The sequence below is a fragment of the Mytilus galloprovincialis genome, chromosome 1, assembly GCF_965363235.1.
Source record: "Mytilus galloprovincialis chromosome 1, xbMytGall1.hap1.1, whole genome shotgun sequence".
Taxonomy (NCBI): Eukaryota; Metazoa; Mollusca; class Bivalvia; order Mytilida; family Mytilidae; genus Mytilus; species Mytilus galloprovincialis.
Genome location: NC_134838.1, coordinates 105,713,789 through 105,737,281, shown reverse-complemented (window position 1 = coordinate 105,737,281; position 23,493 = coordinate 105,713,789). Strand labels below are relative to the sequence as shown.

Genomic DNA, 23,493 nt, shown 5'->3' with positions numbered 1-23,493 from the left:
ATTTTGCTTTGATTTTGATAAATTACCAATGTTTTAAAAGAACTTCACATTGTTTCGCAATGTGTCGATGTTTCGCAATGTGTCGATACTTAAAAGCTCCAATGCTGTTAACTAGGGTCAGTTCGGTAACTTTAGACAAAAACTATCATTTTAAGATGATGTTGCCAAAGTTCACTTGATATCCGGCTTCTATTACTCTAACAATTTCTTTGCTTGAATGGCTGAAACAATTGATACATAACATAAAATATAGTGACTTATGAACCATGAAATAGAAGTCAATGTAGATGAACTCTGCCACTGACAGTAAGATATGTATACCTTACAGTTATTCCATTCACAAAATAAAGTTGACCTTCTAATTGTGGCATAAGAGAAAATTACCTAATCTCACAAAGTTGAACCATGAAAATGACAACAAATATAGTTGACCTATTGGTTGTATTATTTGAAAAATAGATAAAACATAGAAAATTCACATTGACCAATGAAACATAAAAATGAGGTTCAAGTCAGATGACATCTGCCAGCCTGACATGTACACCTAACAATCATTCCATATACAAATACAGTTGACCTACTGCTGATAATATCCTAGAAAAGGACCTAAGCACGTACTTTCAACCTTGATCACTGTTCCATGAAAAGAGGTAAAGGTCTGACAGACATGTAGACCTTGTAAGTAACCCATATACCAAATATATTTATCCTGTAACTGATAATAAATGGGATTGTTATCGCTATGTCTCACATTCTGGGACTACCAAAACAGGAGAGACATAACCCATACATTTTAAGTCATTGTAGAAAAGTAAGTTCAACTATGCAAACCTGACATTGATGGTCATGGTAAAAAAAGAAATTTGAACTTTAACATACATCTTTGTCTAGTATATACATATATAGAGAAGGAACCTTGAATTGTATAGTAAAATTTTGCCCACTCTGAACTTGTAACATATTAAAGTTGAATTTCCCTAACATTCAGAGTTTAGTGTGGCATCTATTTTGCTGAACTAGTGTACATTATTGTTTATTCCACATTGGCTAGACGTATAGGGTAGTGTTGAGGTCTCACAAAACATGTTTAACCTGCAGATTTTTAGGCACCTGTCTAGCCTTTGTAGGTCTTGTGCATTTTAATTTTTTTTTTTTTCATTTGTACTTTCAGAGTGGCATCCATTTCACTGAACAAGTATACATTCTTGTTAAGGAGCTAGCTCCCATCACTATCCTACAGTTATATGATTCCAAAGTTTACGGTATATCATACTCTAATGAATATCTTCTGTTGAAAATTCCTATAGATTAATTGCATGAATGTTTCTACCATTCCTTCGATTAACATTTTATGTGCATCTTTCAACTTACTATATATTGAAGGTGCTTGCTCATGATTGGAGTTGGTACAGTATATTCTATGATTTTTTAGAAGCCATCAAATGTTTGGTTGCTGTAAGAGATATCACCTGAAGCTTTTTTCAGGTAAAAGCAGTGTCTACAAGCTCTCTCGAAATTATTGGGAGTGCTTGAAAAAATAGCAAAAGAATAGACAACCACAACCCAAATATAATCCTCTTGTTTGAAATTGTTTACCAATGAAAATTTCACCTTGAAAATTCATGGTACACACTGATCAATATTTATTGAAACTCAATGCACTTTTGCAATTGAAATGTAAAACTATTAATGTTTTTCCCCTGTCTAACAGTGCTTGACAGTGATGTAAAATCAAATGCACAACACACTTGTTAACTCTTACAGACAGTTGCAAATAGAGGAAAAGCTACAATCTTTATTCACTTGCAAGACAAAAACTAACTTTGAGATGCTAAATTTATTTTTATTGCCATTCATTGGAGACAACAACCCATCAACATCAGAATATCAGGTGTACATTATAATCATGTAATTATATGAAGTCAAAATTTCAACATCAAAATATCTGGTGAACAATATAATCATATACTACAACATGATACAGTCAAATATTCAACATATAGAATAACAGGTAGAAAATTAGTCCTTTCCTGAGACTCATATAACTAGTCCACACATATTAGGCCTTTAAAGATGTAATTTGAAACAAGTTATCTCCCCTTACAAGTAGAGAAATGCTAGTTTATTGCATCTTAAAACTACAGTGGAAAGGCTAGACAGTTGCAATCATTTTAAATACAATACAGTTGAGATAGAATAAAAGTATATCAGCAGCAAAATAATGTTAAGAAGTTACAATATAACTTTTTGGATAAACCACATTCATTAAAATGCTGCTTAAGATTTCCTGCTAATTTATTTTTAATATTATATTAATGACAAATGAAATAGTCAACCATCTTAAAAATGTTATATTGTAACGCCTTCCCAATATTTTGCTGCTGATACACTTTTATTCTGTCTCATTTTTTAAACAAAACCTTATTGATAATGACCTTCAGCTAACAAGAAAATATATAAATAAAACTTTCTGAATTATAAGAGTTACTCATTTTTTTTATTTATATTTTTTCTTGTTAGCTCTATCAATAATGTCTTGGTATAAAATTAGTTCTGCTTGTCAGCCAATGAAATAAGTTGCTTCAAATGATAACTTCAAAGTAAAGACACATGATTCTGGAAATGAATTTTGAGAAAGGACTCAGATAAGGTAAACCTTTTAAATCAGGATAGATGGACAGTTATATAATTGTTAAACATAATCCAAAAACCTTAACTATAACACATGTAAACTATAATGTATCATACTATAAAACATCAATCTCATAACCATATTATACAATAAACACATATGAAAGTTTACAAATATTTCTGAATATCAAGTTTTGAAATTGTTTTCTTATTCATACAAATAATTAGCCCAAGAAAGTTGTGTATGGAAATGATTTTGTGAGCAACACAATTAAAATCATGTCTGAATTTATAAATGAAAATTTTGAAACTCGAAATAATTGTATAGTCATAACCGTTTTGTTATAAAGAACAGCTAGTATAATTTGACAATTGTAGATTTTTTCATGTTATGAAAAGACATTTTGTTTTCTAACTGTATTGTTTTTGAAAAACTAATTTTCATTTATATTGTGCTCCAAACTCAGGGAAGTTCTCATTTTACATATATAACACTACTGACAGCACATTTATATCACAGGTATAACAAAGGAATTATTTATCACAGAAGTAAATCTAAATTATTATTTCCTACTATTTACAAACAATTAAAAACTATTGTTTTTATTCTTTTATGGGTTCTTCTTCTGTAATCAACTCATAATGTCGTCCTAAAAATAAAAACAATCAATGAATTAATAGGAATATAAATTGTAGATTTTATTTTTTAAAATAGCTTGAATTTTATTACATCTACATGTATTGTATTCCTTATCTATGAAATCAACATCTCTGCTTAACAAATATAGCTTTGAAATATATAATTTCTTTTGACATCAATTAGAGGCTCCAAGGTGACTCTTTTGTTAACCTGATACATTTTTACTAAAGTTTGATGCAAAATATTAAGTTGATTCAATAGAGTTTGTAAGTAATATTAATACCTGTGATTACATCATTATTTACTTTATATTTAGTTTACCAAAAGTCATGTAGGTATGTGTAAGCCTATGCTCAAAATGTCAAAAAATCCCATGAAGAGGTAAAATTAATCAATATTTTCAAAATAAGCAGCAAAATTTAAGCAACAAATATAAATATGCAGTTCAATGTACAAAGCTAAGCCTGAAACTGACATGCTTTTCTAATGTATTAGGGTACTAAGAATAATCCTGTAAAATGCCTAAAATGACAACTTTCTAATACTGCTCTTTTTAAAATAAATAACATACAGGTTATACAATTAGCAGTGTAACCAATACCAAGTCTCTATCAATCACATATAAACTCTGGAGAAACATCTTTTTGATGTACCACAAAAAATCTTAACAAAAGCAATCAAAGAATACATCTATCTCCAATCCCACAATAATTAAATACATGTATAGCCGACATGTAGCTAGTTTTAAGTTGAACCCTTGATACATATCTTGATTATCCTCTTATGTATTGACATTTTCTGAAACACCTAATGTAAGTTGAACTTTAATCTTGAATATGAACATTTTCTTATCAGTTTTTATAATGAGAAAATATACTATTTAGTTTGTATTGTATTGCTATACAATGTATTGGTATGCAACTATTGAATATACACATACTCATGACTTAAAAGGACTAATTCATGTAGCTCCATCACTTATTGGTGTCAACTGTATTTAAACTGACTATCCATGAGGTTACCGACAATGCAGGACTCTCATGGGTAGTGTAGTCATTGAACATCTCCTGTAGAACTATACTCATCATAAAATTTTTCTTATACAAACTCCACATGCATCTATTATAATATGTGTACTATAACTGCACATATTTAACATGCACCTGATATCTAGACTACTGAAGTCTGTAAAAAGCAATTGCTAAGTCAGCAGAATTGTTAAGTTTCTAATTTTCTAGTTTTTGTCTTACCATCTGTAATTTTTTTCCTAGATTTTGGTTGGTCTAAAGAAAATGTTAAACATACATTAATTAATAAAGACAGTTGACGGAATCTATGTAGAAAGTCAATATAAATGCTGTATTAAAAATAACACCAAGAAAGTTCCACCATTCATTTTTTTCCTCTGCCTTTTACCTAATTGACGGTAGATGACTCATGCATATTCAAGATAAAAACAAATTGTCAATATCTTAGAATATGAAACTTGTATGGACTATTATGTCAAATCAAAAAAGTCATTTAGAATCTATAAACTCACAACAGAGATGGTAAATTAACAATGTTAACTGCATGCCAAGGAGTAGAGAGGAGACACCATTGTATTTTCAAATATTAAAAAAAACCTATAATCAGTACTAAGTGGAAGAGAGGAATAAGTCTGGTCTACATCTAAGGAAAGCTGATAAAACATATGTAGAGAAAAAAATCAACATTCATTACCAACTTAGAGACAGGGGAAACAGCCTACCCTTAAGACATATCTAAGACATCAAATAACTAGAAAAAAAATCTTAAAAGCTAGGTAGAATGGGTAACAATCTAAAGATTTTAAAAAAAAAGTTTAATCACAGTTACAAGTTGGAAGAATCTGAGTGAGGTTAGGAGGAAATTGTAACAGGAAGAAAGAATCATGACTAATACATTGTAATACATGCTGAAGAAAAAAGAAAACAAACTTTTTCAAGACAGAACCTAAGACCACTTGTGAGATGGAAGAGAAGGGAGACAATCATGGTTATATCTAAAACAACATCTACAGGAAAGATGGAGAAAACAATAGAATCTGAACAAAGAGAAATAGAAAAGGGCTAATCTCTTTTAAATAAATATACCTTGATCTACAGTTTTTAATAAGATAGAAACTATCATAACAGACTGGAAAAAGAGGGAAACCATCTGATTACCATTAGAGTGTGTCTACATCTAAACAAGTGTAAGAAATGTCATCCCATGCAAAAGTGAAGGAAAAGTTATAAATTTATATATTAACTTACACAGTAAAATTGGTGAATAAGAAGAGAGTAAGGTAAACCGTTAAGAAAAAAATTTCTGTTGATAGGAATTCAGCAATCATATAGGATCACCAGAACTTTCTAAGGTAGGAAGAAAGGAGTCAAAAATAACCATTACCTTTAAAAGTAACAGTTTCGCCATCATGAACCCATCTGACTTTAGCATGTTTTGAAGCTTTGGCTCGTACTGTGATCTCTAATTCACTGTGTATTGGAACACGTTTGGAATCAGGGGAGACAATTATTTCAGGTGGATGATGAATGTGATGATGTGAAACACTGTGTTCAACAGTATTCGCCTCTGCTGTTGATTTGGTGACACGCCGAGTTGAAACTTCTAAAATCTGGCATGAACTTCCACCAACCGATAACTGCTTTTGAAGCTGATGTCTATTAATAAATATTAGTAGTTGTTCCTTAGTAATTAAACTACCAACAAATTCTCAGTTGAATTAATAACTAATGGTAGTTATTAGACTACCAGCAATATTCAGCTAAACAATTCTGCTTGATGCTGTTAGTAATAAAATCTTGCTACAAAGCAGCCAAATTTTGCTACATAGTACATTATAAGATTAAAGCTAGCTAAAAGATGTCCCAGATTTACTTTGGTTTATAATTTGTTCAGTTTTTACAAAATATATTTTCAAGACATTTTTTATGACATTAGAAAAACAGTTAAAAATGTACTTACTATTCAATAAAAGCTCCAAATAAAAGCAGATATAATTTTGTTTATGTTTTGGGTATCTAGGATATCTTTTATCACTATGTCAACTAAACAAATGTAAGAAAAAAATCAAATTATACTGTACCAGAAAATCAGAATTCAAATCAGGTAGATTATCAATTGTTGCTCAGCAATTTTTTGGAAAGAAAAAATAAATTGAAGGAACTTAATAGGAGTATTTAACCTTTTTTTTTAAATTCTTAATTTATTTATTCTTTTCTCTTATTTAAGTTATAATGCATATAAATTTTCTAAAATTCTCAAGGAGCTTACCTATTTTATTTTTTTTAATTAATAAGAAAATGGAAGGTTTCAGTAAATATATTATAAAATTCATCAAAATTAATAAATTGGTTACTCTATGAACACTTCCTTTCAAAATGCCTTTATATTGAATCCTGAGTTTTTAAAGAACTAAATAATAACATAAAAATAACTAAAACAGCTGCCTTTGATAAGTAAACAACTAAATGGTCAATAAAATTAACTAAACAAGTAAAATCTTGACAATCATTAATATCACTTATGTGGTGACTGAATCCTAAATTCAAATGCAAGATAAAGAATTATTACAGCAACAACTATCCATGTTAAATTAACATTCAGTGTTAAATAATACCTTATCTGATTAGCCACATCTTGTTGTGTGGAGTCAATTGGAGACACTGAGGACTGCTTTAATTCACAAGTTTGACCTACAATAAGCCAATACAATGTCAGATTTAAACATCCTACCAACATAAGAATATAAAAAGACATTGGACAATAAAACTAGTACATATTTTTGCTTAGGGGCCAGCTGAAGCCAGCCTCTGGGTGTGAGATTTTCTAGCTGTGTTGAAGACCCATTGGTGGCCTAGGTCTGTTTTCTGCTCTTGGTTCAGGTTGTTGTCTCCTTGACACATTCCCCATTTCCATTATCAATTTTACTTTATTTGTCATAAAATTCAAAATTATCGGTGGAGTGCAGTTATCAGAAGTATCATGTAAGACTTCAACAGTGGCGGATCCAGAAATTTTCATAAGTGGGGGCCCACTGACTGACCTAAGAGGGGGCCCGCTCTAGTCACGCTTCAGTGATTCCCTATATAAGCAACCAATATTTTTCCCAAAAAGAAGGGGCCCCCTGCCCCCCCTAAATCCGCCTCTGTTCAAATAGTGACACACAAACTCAAAGCTCTTAAATGGAATTTGAATTTTCTTTTTTCTATTGATAGTTACTACACTCAATTTGCTGAAGTCAGTGATGGTCTAAAATTTAATTCTGAAAATATGTGCCCTAAAACAGACCAAACTTTGTTTGACTTGAAATGATGTAGAATATAATTTCAATAGTTTACAACAGACAAAAGAACAGAATTAAGATGACAAGTGATGGAAAATGCTTTTAAAAACATGTTTTTTTCTCCAGGTGAGCTAATCATAATTCACTAACCTTTCCCAGCTGTCTCCAAAACATTTGCCTGACTTGACTCCAACTTCTGAACTGATTTGGCCGACATTTTAGATAATCCAGAACCATCTACTTCTTCTATACTTTCTGAATTTATTGAAGCAGCTGTCTGTTGTTGCAATTCAAATGTTTCTTCTGTAGATATGTCCACTGACTGTAATGAACTACTAGAACTCTTACATTTTTCTATACTTGTATTTACAGTAGTCGTAGAGTCTGGAATGTTATTTTTGTTCATGGACAGTTCAAGATTATTTCTCTGTATTTTATTTTCTTCAGTCTCTGACTCAAGCCTCAGTTTCTCAGCTTCTTCAAATGTCATTCTGTGTTTCTTCTTGTTTCTGATTATGCTCACCATTTCATCTGTATCTGGTGTAACCCTAGAATCTTTTTCATTTTCTTGTATCTCAGCAGTAAGTCTTATTCTATTTTCTTCTTCTACAGCAATTTGTTTTTTCTCTGCTTCTGCAGCAATTCTAGCTTTCTCTTCTAATTCTACAGCTATCTTAGCTTTTTCTATCTCTTCCGCAGCAATCCTGGATTTCTCTGCCTCCTCTGCAGCAATCCTTGCTTTATTGGTTTCTTCTAAGGCAGTTTTTGCTTTCTCTGACTCTTCTAAGGCAATTCTACCTTTTTCAGCTTCTGCAGCAATTCTGGCTCCCTCAACTTGTTCTGTTACCTCTGACAATTCATTTTCTGCATTTCCACAACCATCCTCAACTTCTGCTTCAAGTCTGAGTTTTTCAGCTTCTTCAAAAGTCATTCTGTGTTTCTTTTTCTTAGGTTTAGGTGTTTCTTCTTGTTTATCAGTTTCTGCAGCAAGTTGGTCTGTCTCAGCATTCTCAGCAGCAATTCTCACTTTCTCTGCTTCTTCTTTATCAATTCTGGCTTTCTCTGCTTCTTCTGCAGCAATTCTGGTTTTCTCAGTTTCTTCTGCATAAATTCTGGCTTTCTCAGCTTCTTCTGCAGCAATTCTGGCTTTCTCAGCTTCTTCTGCAGCAATTCTGGCTTTCTCAGCTTCTACTTGATTAATTCTGGCTTTCTCAGCTTCATCAGCAGCAATTCTGGCTTTCTCAGCTTCTTCAACAGCAATTCTGGTTTTCTCAGTTTCTTCTGCATAAATTCTGGCTTTCTCAGCTTCTTCTGCAGCAATTCTGGCTTTCTCAGCTTCTACTTGATTAATTCTGGCTTTTTCAGCTTCTTCAGCAGCAATTCTGGCTTTCTCAGCTTCTTCAACAGCAATTCTGGCTTTCTCAGCTTCTTCTGCAGCAATTCTGCATTTCTCAGAATCTTCAGCAGCAATTCTTGCTTTCTCAGCTTTTTCAGCAGCAATTCTGGCATTTTCTGCATTTTCAGCAGCAATCTTTGATGTCTCTGCTTCTTCTAAGGCAATTTTACCATTTTCAGCTTCAGAAGCAATTCTGCCTTCCTCAACTTGTTCTGTAACTTCAATACTGTTTTTCTCTGACAAAACCTTATCTGCATTTCCATGACTGTCCTCAACTTCTGCTTCTATCCTGAGTTTTTCAGCTTCTTCAAATGTCATTCTGTGATTTTTCTTCTTAGGTTTAGTTGTTTCTTCTTGTTTTTCAGTTTCTGCAGCAATTCTGTCTTTCTTAGCTTCTTCTGCGGCAATTCCAGCAGTTTCTGCTTCTTCAGCAGCAATTCTAGCTTTCTCTGCTTGTTCAGCAGCAATTCTGACTTTCTCTGCCTCTTCAGCAGTAAATCTGGCTTCCTCAGCTTTTTCAACAGCAAATCTGGCTTTTGCAGCTTCTTCAGCAGCAATTCTGGCTTCCTCAACTTGTTTTGTAACATCATTACTGTCTTTCTCTGATGATACATTTTCGGAATTATCAATACCATCATCAACTTCTGCTTCAAGCCTAAGTATCTCAGCTTCTTCAAATGTCATTCTGTGTTTCTTCTTAGGTTTAGGTGTTTCTTCTTGTTTTTCAGTTTCTACAGCAATTCTGTCTTTCTCAGCCTTATCAGCAGCAATTTTAGTTTTTTCAATTTCTTCTGCAGCAAATCTGCTTTTCTCAGCTTCTTCAGCAGCAATGTTAGCTTTCTCAGCAGCAATTCTGGCTTTCTCAGTTTCTTCTGCAGCAAATCTGCTTTTCTCAGCTTCTTCAGCAGCAATTTTGGCTTTCACAGCTACATCTGCTAAAATTCTTGCTTGCTCTGCCTCTTCAGCTATTATCCTATCTTTCTCCATCAGTAATGCTACTCTTTCAGCAATTATTTTATCTTTCTTTGCTACCTCTGCCGCTATTCTTATTTTTTCCTTTGCTTCCATTCTAGCTTTCTCTGCCTCCTCTGCTGCTATCAATGCTGCTTTCTCTGCTTCATTTCTATCTTCTGCAGCTACTTCAGTTACTAATTTTGCTTTCTCCTTTGCTAATCTAACTTTTTCTTCAGCTATTTTGTTTGCTTTTTCTGCTTCCATAACTGCTAGTAAAATAAACTTTTCAGCCTCTATTCTATCTTTTTTTGCTACCTCTTCTGCCAAGTTAGCTTTTGCTTCCTCATCAAGATCAACCTCAAACTCTCCCACAACTTTACTGTGTTTTTCTACACTATTTACGCCATCTTCTGATGTAAATTTATTATTTTCTGTTGATTCCAACACTATTTTACTTTTTACAATATCTACTTCATCTAGTTTTTCAGAGAGAAGGTCCAGTGTAGTTTTCTTGGTAATTATATCAGTATCCTCAACCACTATATCTACATTGGTGGACTCCCTTCTTACTGACTTGCTCACATCTCTTTCTTTATATTCTAAAAGTAAATTAAAATGTGTTAGAATTTTCCTTTCCTTAATCTAAGTAAAACAATATATAATTCTTAAATTTCACAAACACAACTGATAAATCAGGGGAAGTAATCTCATCCTGTAAGTTCTTTGTATAGCTGTAAAACATGGTACCATTGTCATCATCTTAATAAAATCTACAAGAAATATTATTTTATTCTTGTAGAATTCTTAGAGAAATTGTAAAAGATTGACCAAAAAGATATGAATTGAATTAAATTTATCACTACAATTCTTGCTTTACGAATAGTATGTCAAGATTCATTTTTTTAAGCTAAAAGTAAAAGTAACCATTTACATTATTTTTATATAATTTAATTTTGGATGTAACACGTCTTCTGATTGGCTGACGTTATTTTGTTATGCGCCCATAGACATAATTTAGTCATGTGAACGTGACGTCAACAACGTTTTTTCATGGTTTTCTACGGTTTAAAATGGAATTTAGAATTAAATTATAAGAAATGACTGTAATATTTTTTCTGTCTATTCGAAATAACATAAAAAATGTGGTGCACACTGTTAAATAACTCGCTACGCGCGTTATTCAGTGTGCACCAAATTTTTTATGTTATTTCTTCATAGACAGAAAAAATATTACAGTCATTCCTTAATTGTTTACAAGGAAAATATATCCATCTTGTTTTACTTTTACTTTTTCTTCTCACAAGATGATTTTGTTGAGTGACCTTACCATCACCAATATGTAGACTGGTTCTGGTTTTAACTCTGCCTAATCTGTTCTTCACAATACAGACATACATTCCACGATCACTATACATGGCATTTGAGATGGTCAATGTAGATTCTCCAGAGTCAGACATTGATACTTTTACTCTAGGTGACTGGGTTATATCAACCATATCCTTTGTCCTAAAATAAAATTAATTTCAAATATATCATTAATTGAAAGTAGCAGAAATTATGGTGTTAATGATGAACCAGTCCAACAAACTGAACTTGTTAACCATGAATCATTAAATATGCACTTACTGTGGATTTATTATTTTCTGTTGGATACCAATTTTCGTGGATTTCGTGGGTACAGGTAAACCAAGAAATTAAATGTTCAAAGAATGACAAATTTTCTGTAGGCGTGTATGCAGGTTTTGGCAAAACCATGAAATCAAATGACCAGGAATATGCAAGTTTTCCTTACTTATTGGTACCCACGAAAATAAATGACACCACAGTTTTATTATGAATGCATATGTGATTATGCATTAGCAGCTCCCAGGAGTTCTGAGGTTTATAATGCCAAAGTTTCATTTTTGACATGTTTAACTAGCTTATATAACATGCAAATATTCCTTTTAACATAATATTCTTATAGGATATATTGTTGTTTTTTATATCATTTTTATTCTAACTAATCACTAAATGTTTAAGTAATTTGCTATATACCATCTGAAGAGTGGAGGAGGATTAGCCTCTGCTAAACATTTGAATACAGCAGTTTCTCCAGCAGCTACTCCCATTAGACTATCAGGCTGTACGGTTAATCTAGGGGGACCTATCTCAATACTTTTATTCTTCTCAGCTGCAAAAGAGATATTCATTCATTTTGTATTGGTATATATATAAATGTTTTATAATCAAAGCATAACTAAATATATATTAATGAACTCGTTACTTATTTTTACTATGTCAGACAGATATAAGAGGATAGATTCTAAAAATTCTTATGAACATGTTCAAAGCAAAATCCTGATAGGTTGCACATCAAAAGTATAACCATATCTAATAGTAATCACACAACACCTATTATAAGTTTCGGTGTTTAAAAATAAGTTTATGACTGGCAGCAAGGCTAGTTCACAAATTAATTAAAAGTAAAAACACTTGGCTAGATCTTGTTTTACTTTAATATGGAATTTATATATATATTTTCATTTACATGTATTGCACTTTCACTTTTAGTGTTTTTATTGATTGTTTACTTTTTGTTCTTGTATTTCTGAGTTGCCTTGTGTTCTTTCTGTATAAGGCAATTAAAGAAATGTTTTTCCCAAAAAACAATATGAGAGATCTTTGAAAACAAAGTGAAAGTATTATATGCATCAAGATCCATGAACTTAATATATCCTACCTTTAAGTAAGATGTTAGCACTAACTGACACTGTTCTATCAGTACCAGTCACTTCACATGTGTAGCTACCAAGATCTGCTTCCTGGACATCTTCTATTGTTAATGTATGAACACCTTTACTTTCCTATAAATAGCCAATAGATCTTATGTTAATGTATGAACACCTTTACTTTCCTATAAATAGCCAATAGATCTTATGTTAATGTATGAACACCTTTACTTTTCTATAAATAGCCAATAGATCTTATGTTAATGTATGAACACCTTTACTTTCCTATAAATAGCCAATAGATCTTAGATTAATGTATGAACACCTTTACTTTCCTATAAATAGCCAATAGATCTTAGATTAATGTATGAACACCTTTACTTTCCTATAAATAGCCAATAGATCTTATGTTAATGTATGAACACCTTTACTTTTCTATAAATAGCCAATAGATCTTAAGTTAATGTATGAACACCTTTACTTTCCTATAAATAGCCAATAGATCTTAGATTAATGTATGAACACCTTTGCTTTCCTATAAATAGCCAATAGATCTTAAGTTAATGTATGAGCACCTTTACTTTCCTATAAATAGCCAATAGATCTTATGTTAATGTATGAACACCTTTGCTTTCCTATAAATAGCCAATAGCTCTTAAGTTAATGTATAAATAGCCAATAGATCTTAAGTTAATGTATGAACCCTTTACTTTCCTATAAATAGCCAATAGATCTTAAGTTAATGTATGAACACCTTTACTTTCCTATAAATAGCCAATAGATCTTAAGTTAATGTATGAACACCTTTACTTTCCTCTAAAATGTTAATATATCTTATGTTAAAGTATGAACACATTTGCTTTCCTCAAAATAGGCAATATATCTGTTCCAGACCATATGAGTATTTGGACCGTACGCGTACGGTCCGGACCGTATACGTATACTCGTACGGTCCGACCATACGCGTACGGTCGGACCGTATGAGTATACGCGTACGGTCCAGCTGAGCAGACATGTTTTGGGATCATATGGGTTAAATTTGAACAAACATTTATCAAAATCTTTATTTTTAGTTATACAAATTGTTATTATTACAAATAGATGAATAAAGTGAATAAGCGAACAATTGCATGTTTCTTTGTCTTTTTTTGTAAAGTTCCTAAATATTCTATAACAAATATTATGTTTACTTTCGATAACTTCAATTTTAATGAGCATAATGGGCTGCATGCAGTTAACGAATTACTGACATGCTAAATACAGGAGATTAACAGATTAAATCAACGTGATTATTTTAAATAGTTAAAATAATAAGTTTTTATTTCCATTACTATTGAACTTTTTATATTAATTTGAGACATAAGTTCTGTTGATCTGTTATATACATTTGTATCTAATAAACTTGACTAACTTCTTAATATTAATCAGACCGTACGCGTACGGTCCAAATACTCATACGGTCTGGAACATATCCAAGGTAAATGAATGCACATATTTATCTCCCAACAAAGAGCCAGGCATTATATTGAAAGGAAATGTATGCAAATCATTGCATTTCTTTATATCTAAGGTTGATGTATGCACACATGTTCATTCCACTGAAAGAGCCAGCCATTAGATCTATATTCCAATCTTTAAAGGAACAAAAAGTAGTTTCATATTATAAAGGGATATAACTCTGGTTATTTATTTTTTTTACTATGTGGAAATTTCAATTTCATAAAGAAGTTATTTAATTCTCCATCTAGTATCCAGAAACAGCAAAGTTTTGAAATGTTTCCAACAATCAACTACCATATCAGTGGCAGGAATAAATGAAATAATGAAAATCAAATTTGACTCGACTTTAGAAGTCCAGAAAATAGTGTTTGTTATAAATATACCGTGAAATTGTATTTCCTTTTCTTTAGTCTAATTTCTCTTTGATCTTTATACCATTTGACAGACACATTAGGCTGCTTGTCTACACCACATTCAAAGTAGGCTTCTTGTCCTTTATATACTGTTGTATCCTTGATAGGCCATAATATCAAGGGAACATCCATGTCTGGTGTCTCATGTGGTAGCTTGGTCTCTACTCTCTGTGTCTCCAATCCTGTTAAAACAAGTCTTGGCTTTATTTTAAATAAACAAATTTAAGTTCATAATAATATAGTTGCTGCTATGGTTTTTTATGTTACACAAACAAAATAAGTCTATTAGAATAAACGTGATTGACAACCCAATTGTAAAAATTTACCAAAGTCTTATCTGATATTTTTCTCTTTGTAAAGGAATGTTCTAAAAGCAGAAAAATTATAAAATACACATCTACTTTATTTTGATTTTGGTGGATAGTTGTATCAGTATATGTAAGTAGTTCTTTCTTCTTTTCATGTAATGGAAAAAGTATATATCTATCAACATGAAAACACAATAAAGAATCTGAACAGTTTCAAAAGAATTGTATTTAATGGTATTTACTTTTTAAGTTTAACAGTGTCCTGGTTGTGATTGCACCATTTTCTGAAAGGATGAGACATTCATACACTCCAGCATCCTTTAACTTATATCTGCTTATAACAACAGTAGATTCTTGTGTGACTGTATCCCAGTTCACCATTACTCTTCTACTAGATTCAAGTTCTTCGCCATCTTTAAACCTATAACAGATAGGGATTATGTTTTAATTTAAGATTGTATAACTTTATTTTCTATCACTTGCCTTACTTAAGTATTTATATGTTAATTCTACCCATTTCATTTCGTTTTGCATTCTGGGAATTAGTCACCAATGTAACAAAAACATTTTTAATGTTATATTTCAATGTAACAGTAGCCAGTGCCAATTCAAATTACTGTGTTAACTATAAAATTACAAGTTTTGAAATTAATGTGATGTTTTTATCATTGCGAAACAAATGCGACAGGATTATAATCGCAATAATTTAAACTTGTATTTTGAAATTATTTTATATGAATTAACAGGATTTTTCTCAGTATTGTAAAAATTGAAATTGCAAATCAAAAGTCTAAAATGACAAAATCTCAATAATGAATACACGCAATAATTTCAGAATTAACACTATACGAACCATCTTGCAGGTGAATAAGGTTCTCCACCAACTTTAACATAAAGTCGAACATTTTCATCTCTTTCCATTGGACAATACTCTTCTTGGAGTGGTACAGCAAAATATGGTTTGCCAGTTAATGACACACTTTGTTCTTCTAAAATTATTTCACAAAAACATTGTTATTATGTGGACTGAAATCTCTTAATATTCTTTCTATACTTTCCTCTAAAAAATTCAATAAAATAATTTTACTTAAAAAGGCATCAATAAATCACTATTGATGTCCACAATTGGCACTTGCCAAAACTATGAAGCTAAATCACTATATGGATGTCCAAAATTAACAAATGCACAAACTATAAAGCTAACATTAAATATGTTAAATAAACATGTAAAAATAAGTAACTTTTCAAAACAAACAATAATTGCCTTCAATTTTTAAAATAGAAAACAACTGAATCAACTTTCTTACTTTATATTTTCAACCAATAATTTTCAAAATCTTATTGTTGCTTTGTGGTAGGACAGAGTGTAAGACCCCGTTCACACTAGGACATTTTTATCGATTTAAACTAGACCGGTTCACTCTAGATCAGTTTAAGGGCTAATGTGAACGCATTGAATTGATCTTCAATCGGTCTAAACTAAAACACCAAAAGAGGTAGTTTAGTTTGAATCGATCTAAAGTAAACTGATCTTACTTTAGATGTGAACGCAGAGATCGGTTTTAACTAGTACGATTGAATCGAAAATAACTTATGCGCATGTATAGCGGCAAAACTATCTCAGAGGTTCGTTGTTTAACCCATATTTCTCTGTTAAAAGACCTTTAAAACAAACTGTAAACATGTTGTCTTCGCCATAGCATAGATTTGTGAAATCTGTGTCCTCTTTTCTTATGTTGATTTTTTTCTTTGCAGAAACCGCAGTATTTCCGGCGTTGTGTTGTAACTTCGTTGCTACAATTATTTTCTTCAATCGGTCTAAACTAAAACACCAAAAGAGGTAGTTTAGTTTGAATCGATCTAAAGTAAACTGATCTTACTTTAGATGTGAACGCAGAGATCGGTTTTAACTAGTACGATTGAATCGAAAATAACTTATGCGCATGTATAGCGGCAAAACTATCTCAGAGGTTCGTTGTTTAACCCATATTTCTCTGTTAAAAGACCTTTAAAACAAACTGTAAACATGTTGTCTTCGCCATAGCATAGATTTGTGAAATCTGTGTCCTCTTTTCTTATGTTGATTTTTTTCTTTGCAGGAACCGCAGTATTTCTGGCGTTGTGTTGTAACTTCGTTGCTACAGTTATTTTTTTTTTCAAAATTAAAGAAAACTGCAATAACACCAGTATCAAAATTTTAAATTGTGATTCAAGAGAAACAATAACTTTATCCAATTTGTTTTTCCAAGTGTGTGTATCAGTGTATCAGCACATAAATTTTATAAATCAGTTCTATTTATACACAGTGTTTACAGTTTTACGGGCAAAAAGGTTAGATCGATTGCGTTTTTAATTGTAGTGTGAACGCAGTGGTTCGTATTAGACCGATAGAGATCGATATGATTAAAGATAATGTGAACGCTAACTGGTTTTATTTAGATCGATTCAAATTAGATTGATAAAAAAAAATGCTAGTGTGAACAGGGTCTTACTTTCTGTTATGAAAAAGTCATGAAATCCATGCTCTTGGTCAAATTTTAAATTTGTTATTAACATAAATTCTACCACTGTATCTAATATGATAAAATATTTCTCCTCGAGACAGTTCAATTTTCACATTTAAAATGTGAGGTTTCTCAAGCATTTTAAATATTTAAAATCTAACTGTTTAAAGTGGAGAAATATTGTATTGCACAAGATTTGGTGGTAGAAATTGGTTTCCCCAATTTGTTTTAGATGATATGTTGACAAAATTTATCTTTTTCCAATGACCTGCAAAAGAGATGTGATAATTTTTTGTCATGTCATCAGGCATTGTCACCTTTTTATATGATGTCAAAAGAAAAATTCATAGAAAAGCAGGAAAATTTGACGTCTGAAATCTTAATGGAATTTTGTCAAACGTATTGAGATAAATAAAAAACTACACAGGGATTGAAAAATATATATAACAACAGGTCAGGAAAATGATAAATCCTCTAAGAATTTGAGAAAAAAGGATATCTACTTTCACATGCAATGGTATAAATTAGGATTATTTAAATAAAACACTTCAAATCATAGAAATGTACATATTACATGTATGGCCAAATTTATATTATCAACACTACCATTACCATGTTAAGATTGTTGCCATAAAAACAGTGAACGCTTCCCAGTCTAATGAAATACATGTAACATGTTTTAATTTCACACATCATACAAAACGGCTGTAGTGGATGATTTGGACATTTCAAACAGTGTAAATAAAGGAGGCAAATCTCTATAAAACACAGGTGGGATGTTTTACCTCTCTTAGATGAAGGTGCATTTGTCATACCTGTTTAAGCAATGAAAACTTATTATGAAAAATGCCAAAATTATGAATGTTTACATGTCAGTGTTGAAGCATAGCAAATAAAAAACTAAAAAAAAAAAACTATCTATTTAGATAAAATGTTGTCATAGAATTCCTTCAAATGTTGTTGTGCATAGTTAGAATTTTTTTTCTAAGGTACATTTGTAATAGATTAAAAAGGTCATTTCTTTTTTTGTTGACAATATTTTCAAAACAAATTGATTAAAATGATATTTATTAATAGTTTCTGCCAAATTAAATATAGTCTTACATGTCTCTGCCTGGACCATTTCCATTCTTTCCATTTCATTTACTTCTCTGTCTCTAGTCATCTTTGTTGATGTTGTTCTAATATAATAAAATAAAATATAACTCCTTTTTCCTTTATATATATTATGTACAGAATTAAAACTGGATAAATATCAAATCATCAGTATTAAAACTTTTAACAAATTTCTTTCTACCTGTTTTTTTCCTAAAAAAAGAAATAAGCATTATTGGTCATTCTTACAAAGGGAGATAATTAAAAAAAAACTGTCCACACAATCTTTTCTTTAATAAGACTTTTAACTTCAATATGGTTTGAAAATTGAAGAAAGGTAAATCTTTAAAGAACTTCTTCATCATCAAACTTTTGACTTCAGTATATAACATACCTAGAGGATTGGCTTTCACTGTTTACATAAGAAGATGTTTTCTCTGAAACATTTTTTGCATCCCCTACAGATGCCTTTGTATCTTCAACCATACTGATGACTAAGTCTTTTTTCAAAGCTCTATCAACTTCTACTTCAGAATCTTTCTTTTTATCAGCACTCAAAGAACTTGTGATTAATTCTTCACTCTCTAAAGACTTTGTGTTCAAATCTGTCTTCTCACTAACATCTGATTTTAAAACTTTCTGTTCATCAACATTTTTTAAATTTGATTGTAAATTTTTCAGGTCTTCAACATCAATTGATTTTTCCTTTATGTCACTGATTTCTTCACTTGCTGATTCTTCCTTGCTGTCTACAACTTCAGTTGATATTTTCAAAGTTCCCTCAATTTGAACTTCACAATTACTCTCCTGCTCACCAGAAATATTTGTTGCCTTGAGTGTATAAATTCCTGCATCCCTTAAAAATTTAGTTTTTGTTATCTCCAAATTATGATATTGTTCTTTTGATGTCAGTATTATGTAGTCAGAAGAAGATGTTATTCTCCGTGAATTGTGCAGCCAAACAACTGTAAAAGATTTACAGGTAATATACAACATAACTGTAACTAATTTGTGATAATGAGTTATCATAATAATATGGTCTTGTACATAATCATCTATGGGGCCATTTTAAGGTACAGATATGTAAAAATGGACATCTGAGAAGAAAACTTGTAAATATACAGCAAAAAAATACATGTTTCAATTGGAAAATCAAATCCTTTTTATGTCTATAATAAGTATGATATATGAAAATCCTTTGGAGTCAACAGTTATACATGTTATACAGTTATACATGTATTGGGTAGCCTCTAGATGTTTAGAAAGAACTAATAACTACAAATATTCTCTCCTTTGTATTTTGTAGAGATTGGCGAATAAACATGTAATACCAATCAATGCTCTTCAGGGAAAACCTACATATAATCATTATAGTTTTATCCACAGAACTAAGTAATAATGTTGAATATACAGTCATTTGTTCAGCTTTATATTTGAATCTAAACAAATCAAAAAAATACAGCATTTTTTATGAAAATTTTACCTTTCTTAGATATTAATTAGGTTACACTAAATTTCGAAATTAATTAAAATTCAGACTAATCAGTATCAGGTTCGAACAATAACCAAAATTTCTGATTTTCATAATTAACAAAAAATACAAAATATGGTAATCTTCTGACTTCAAAATGGAGGTTTTAAATCTAAATAAGACTTGTTACACTTGTGATACAGGACCAACAATAGAGACAAAACAATAAATAAATCTTATACAAGTCATCCATACCTTTAGGTCTAGGTTCACCTGATACCAGACACTGGAACTTCAATGTTTCTCCATCTTTAAGTACCACAACTTTTGGTAGAAATTTGACAATATTTGGTGGTGTAGTATAGATGGTTTCTTTCTCTTCTGTTTTACTGATTTCTTCTTCTGTTGTGATTTCTGCATCCCCTCCTCCAACAAACATCTTGTCTGATCTTAACAAAGATTTCTCTTCAATTTCTTGACCTTTTGTTATCATGGATTTATCTTCTATTGAAGTCTGTTTTGTTAACTTTACTTTTTCACCTGATGTTTCTAATTGTTCTTCTATACTTAATACTGAATCAGTCTTTTTGGTAAGGATGTCATTTGACATTTCTTTTTCTGATTTCAAAACTTTAACTGATGATGTTTCAATAGAATTCATTTCCTCTGTTTTTTCTTCAAAATCTGTTTGAGCTGTTACCATTAATGATTTGTTCTCTGATGCTCCAGAGTTTTCCGTTTCCACCAAAAGTTTTCCCTCTGTAGATTCAGTTGTCTTTTCCATTGATTGACTTGTTTCACTTGAACTTTGCACTGCTGAACTTTCAGAAGTTACCTTAGAAACAGCTGCATCTACTTTGTCAGATGAACATCTGTCCTGTGAACTTTCTATTGACACCTCTGACATAGTTTCAACAACTTTGGATTCCTTAGTTGAACTCTGAGCACCTATATCATGTGACTTTGTTTCTGCTTCAAGTGACCTTTCTGTCTTTGCATCATCTGTATTTGATTTGATATCAGATGTGGTTTCAACTGATGGAACAGGACTAGTGTGTGTGTCTGCAATTAAACTAACTTCTTCTTCCTTTACTTGTTCTCTAGTACAGTCTTTGTTGTCAGTTTTATCTTCTTTCTCTTTGGTTGAAATTCGGTCCTCCAACTTTTCAGAAGAACTTTTTACTTCTGCCTTATCTGCTGAAACTTCAGCCCCAGCACTTTCATTGTTTGCAATTGTTTGTGTCTTTGCAACTCCAGCATCTACACTGGTCACAATCTCTTGTGAGTTTTTGCTGTCTGCTGACCTGATCTTCTCTGTGGCTTTGTCTTCTGATGTTGTTATTTCTGTTGATGTTTGTTTTGAATCACTTTCCATCTCAACATTTTTGAATGCTTTTTTAGGAACAATTTCTTTTACAATTGTCTCTTGCTTTAATGTTAAAGTTTCATCCTTTAACCCATCAGATTTCAGCTTGGTCCCCTTGCTTTCTGAATCAACAGTTACACTTGTTTCTAAACTACTTGTCTGATGGTCTGCTTTTGTTAAAATTTGTTCTGCTTCACAAGTTACTTTTGAACTTTCTATGCTTTCAGAAGAACTCTGTGTGACTTTTGAATTTTCCAAGCTTTCAGAAGAACTCTGTGTGACTTTTGAACTTTCAATGCTTTCAGAAAAATTCTGTGTAACTTTTGTTTCAATGGAACCTTCGTTGCTTATCACTTCTTTTCTTCTTCCATTTCCTGTGTCTTCCACTGAAAGTCCCTTGCTAAGTTTTCTATGTATTTTTCCATTCCCTGTTTCCTCCATTTGAGAGCCTTTACTGGATCGTCTATTTGCCAATCCGTTGACTGAATCTTCTACAGAAGAGCCTTTACTTAATCGTCTACTTGCCAATCCATTAACTGAATCCTCGACAGAAGTAGCTTTACTTAACTTTCTCCTTGGTTTTTCAGACTCATCAATTGAAGACCCCCTACTAAGATTTCCATTTGATTTAATGAATTTAGAAGACAAAAGACTTCCATCAGCATTTGGTGAGTATAATTTTTCTAATTTAACATCGCCTTTTGATAATCTTCTGGCTTTTTCTATTGCTTCAAATGATGCAGTTCTCTGCAGATTGCCTGTAGATTTTGGTCCATCCACAGAGTCACCTTCTTTAGCTACTGTCTTTGTCTCACACTCATTATTCTGATTCTGTGTTTTGTCTAAATTTGTGTCTACAGTAACAGACTCACTTAATTCCATCTCCGTTGTTGACTTTTGAACTACTGACCTTGCTGATTCGACTTTTGAGATGTCTGTACTTGCAATTGATTCTGATTCAGTTAATGACATTGAAACACCTGATTTGTCAGCTTTGCTCTGTAACTCTCCTTTGTCTTCTGTGACCGTTGAACTTTTAAAATCTAAACCTCTGATCTCTATTGATTCCGTTGCAGCAACTGAACTTTTCTCATCATTAGTAATCGCTGACATCTTTAATGAAGAAGTGGTTGTAGATGACATCTTCAGGTCTGAACTTCTTGTAAGTTCCATAGATTCAGAAATCTCACTTTTAGCCTCTGATCTATCAACCAAACTCTGAGCCTTTTGAGCTTTGGAATCAATATCAGTAGTGATTTTACTGGTTGTTTTTGTTTCAGTTTGTTTCTGCTTTGTAGTTTCAGTTGATCCCTTTACAGTTTCAATCTTGCTTGAAGCTTCTACAATTTCCAAGTCTCCGTTCACAGCAGCCGCCACCATTTTACTCTTTTTTAGAGTAATGTCCATTTCATCAAAACCCCTTACACTCTCAGTTTCACCTCCATTGACCGCTAAACTTTCTTCTCTCTCCATGGTACTTGAAAGCGTCTGGCAAGATAAATTCTCTGTATCAATTTCCTCATCTTCTAAAGAATCTTTTCTGCGAATTATCTTGATATCTCCATTTTCACCACATGTAAACCTTGTACCAGATTCTGGAAAAAGAATAGAAAATTGCCAATAAAACAGGGTTTTTTTTTTTATAAATTCAAGTTTATGAGCTCTATCTTGTTTTTTATAGAATGAAATCTCTGCTGAATTTTTATTTGCTTTAAATTTTAAACAAAACTATGAAATGAAATAAATGATTCATTACTAGGCCCGATCTAACTTATTTTATCTTTTATGCACAATATCAGTTGCACATAAACAGATTGATATTTTTATTTTTTTAATAAATTGTTTAATTATCCGAAGTCAGAAATTTGGTGAGAAATTTTAGTTGATGCTCCATGGTAATGTTTTCTTACAATGTTTGTGCAAAACATATAGAATTGTCAATGATTTCTGCAATCTAGCATCGAACATCCCTTATATTTTAGTTTTTCCTGCAATCTTACTGCAAACATAATTGTTTCTGCAAACTTTTGCAGGAGGTTCACAGCTAGCTGCAAACTTCTGCAAGCATTATTTAAAGGGTTCCTGCAAGCTTTTTGTTTGCAGAGAACCTGATGGTATTTATAATTTTGTTCCTAATGACTTTTAAGTCAAATTGTATTGCGGACTATATTTGTTCAAGTTGGTTTATCATAGCA

The 23,493-nt window shown here is 31.6% G+C and overlaps 1 protein-coding gene across 3 annotated transcripts in view; it reads right to left on the bottom strand.

The window, feature by feature from the left end:
• Positions 1-1,831: 1,831 nt before the first annotated feature.
• The window catches only part of LOC143048870 (uncharacterized), a 36,312-nt gene continuing 14,650 nt past the window's right edge, over positions 1,832-23,493 (bottom strand). For 2 of the 3 annotated variants that reach the window (XM_076222742.1, XM_076222749.1), the window contains exons 10-23: positions 20,188-22,893; positions 18,856-19,426; positions 18,471-18,547; positions 18,152-18,181; positions 15,716-15,851; positions 15,105-15,283; positions 14,525-14,736; positions 12,653-12,776; positions 11,968-12,103; positions 11,258-11,436; positions 7,731-10,529; positions 6,915-6,990; positions 5,684-5,955; positions 4,482-4,554 (exon numbers count right to left, since the gene is read on the bottom strand). In XM_076222742.1, coding sequence (XP_076078857.1) covers positions 4,490-4,554; positions 5,684-5,955; positions 6,915-6,990; positions 7,731-10,529; positions 11,258-11,436; positions 11,968-12,103; positions 12,653-12,776; positions 14,525-14,736; positions 15,105-15,283; positions 15,716-15,851; positions 18,152-18,181; positions 18,471-18,547; positions 18,856-19,426; positions 20,188-22,893 — 7,562 coding nt within the window. In that variant the 3' untranslated portion in view covers positions 4,482-4,489. Of the gene's footprint in view, positions 3,282-4,481; positions 4,555-5,683; positions 5,956-6,914; positions 6,991-7,730; positions 10,530-11,257; positions 11,437-11,967; positions 12,104-12,652; positions 12,777-14,524; positions 14,737-15,104; positions 15,284-15,715; positions 15,852-18,151; positions 18,182-18,470; positions 18,548-18,855; positions 19,427-20,187; positions 22,894-23,493 lie in introns of those variants that run through there. The other variant, XM_076222756.1, reaches the window with a different exon arrangement.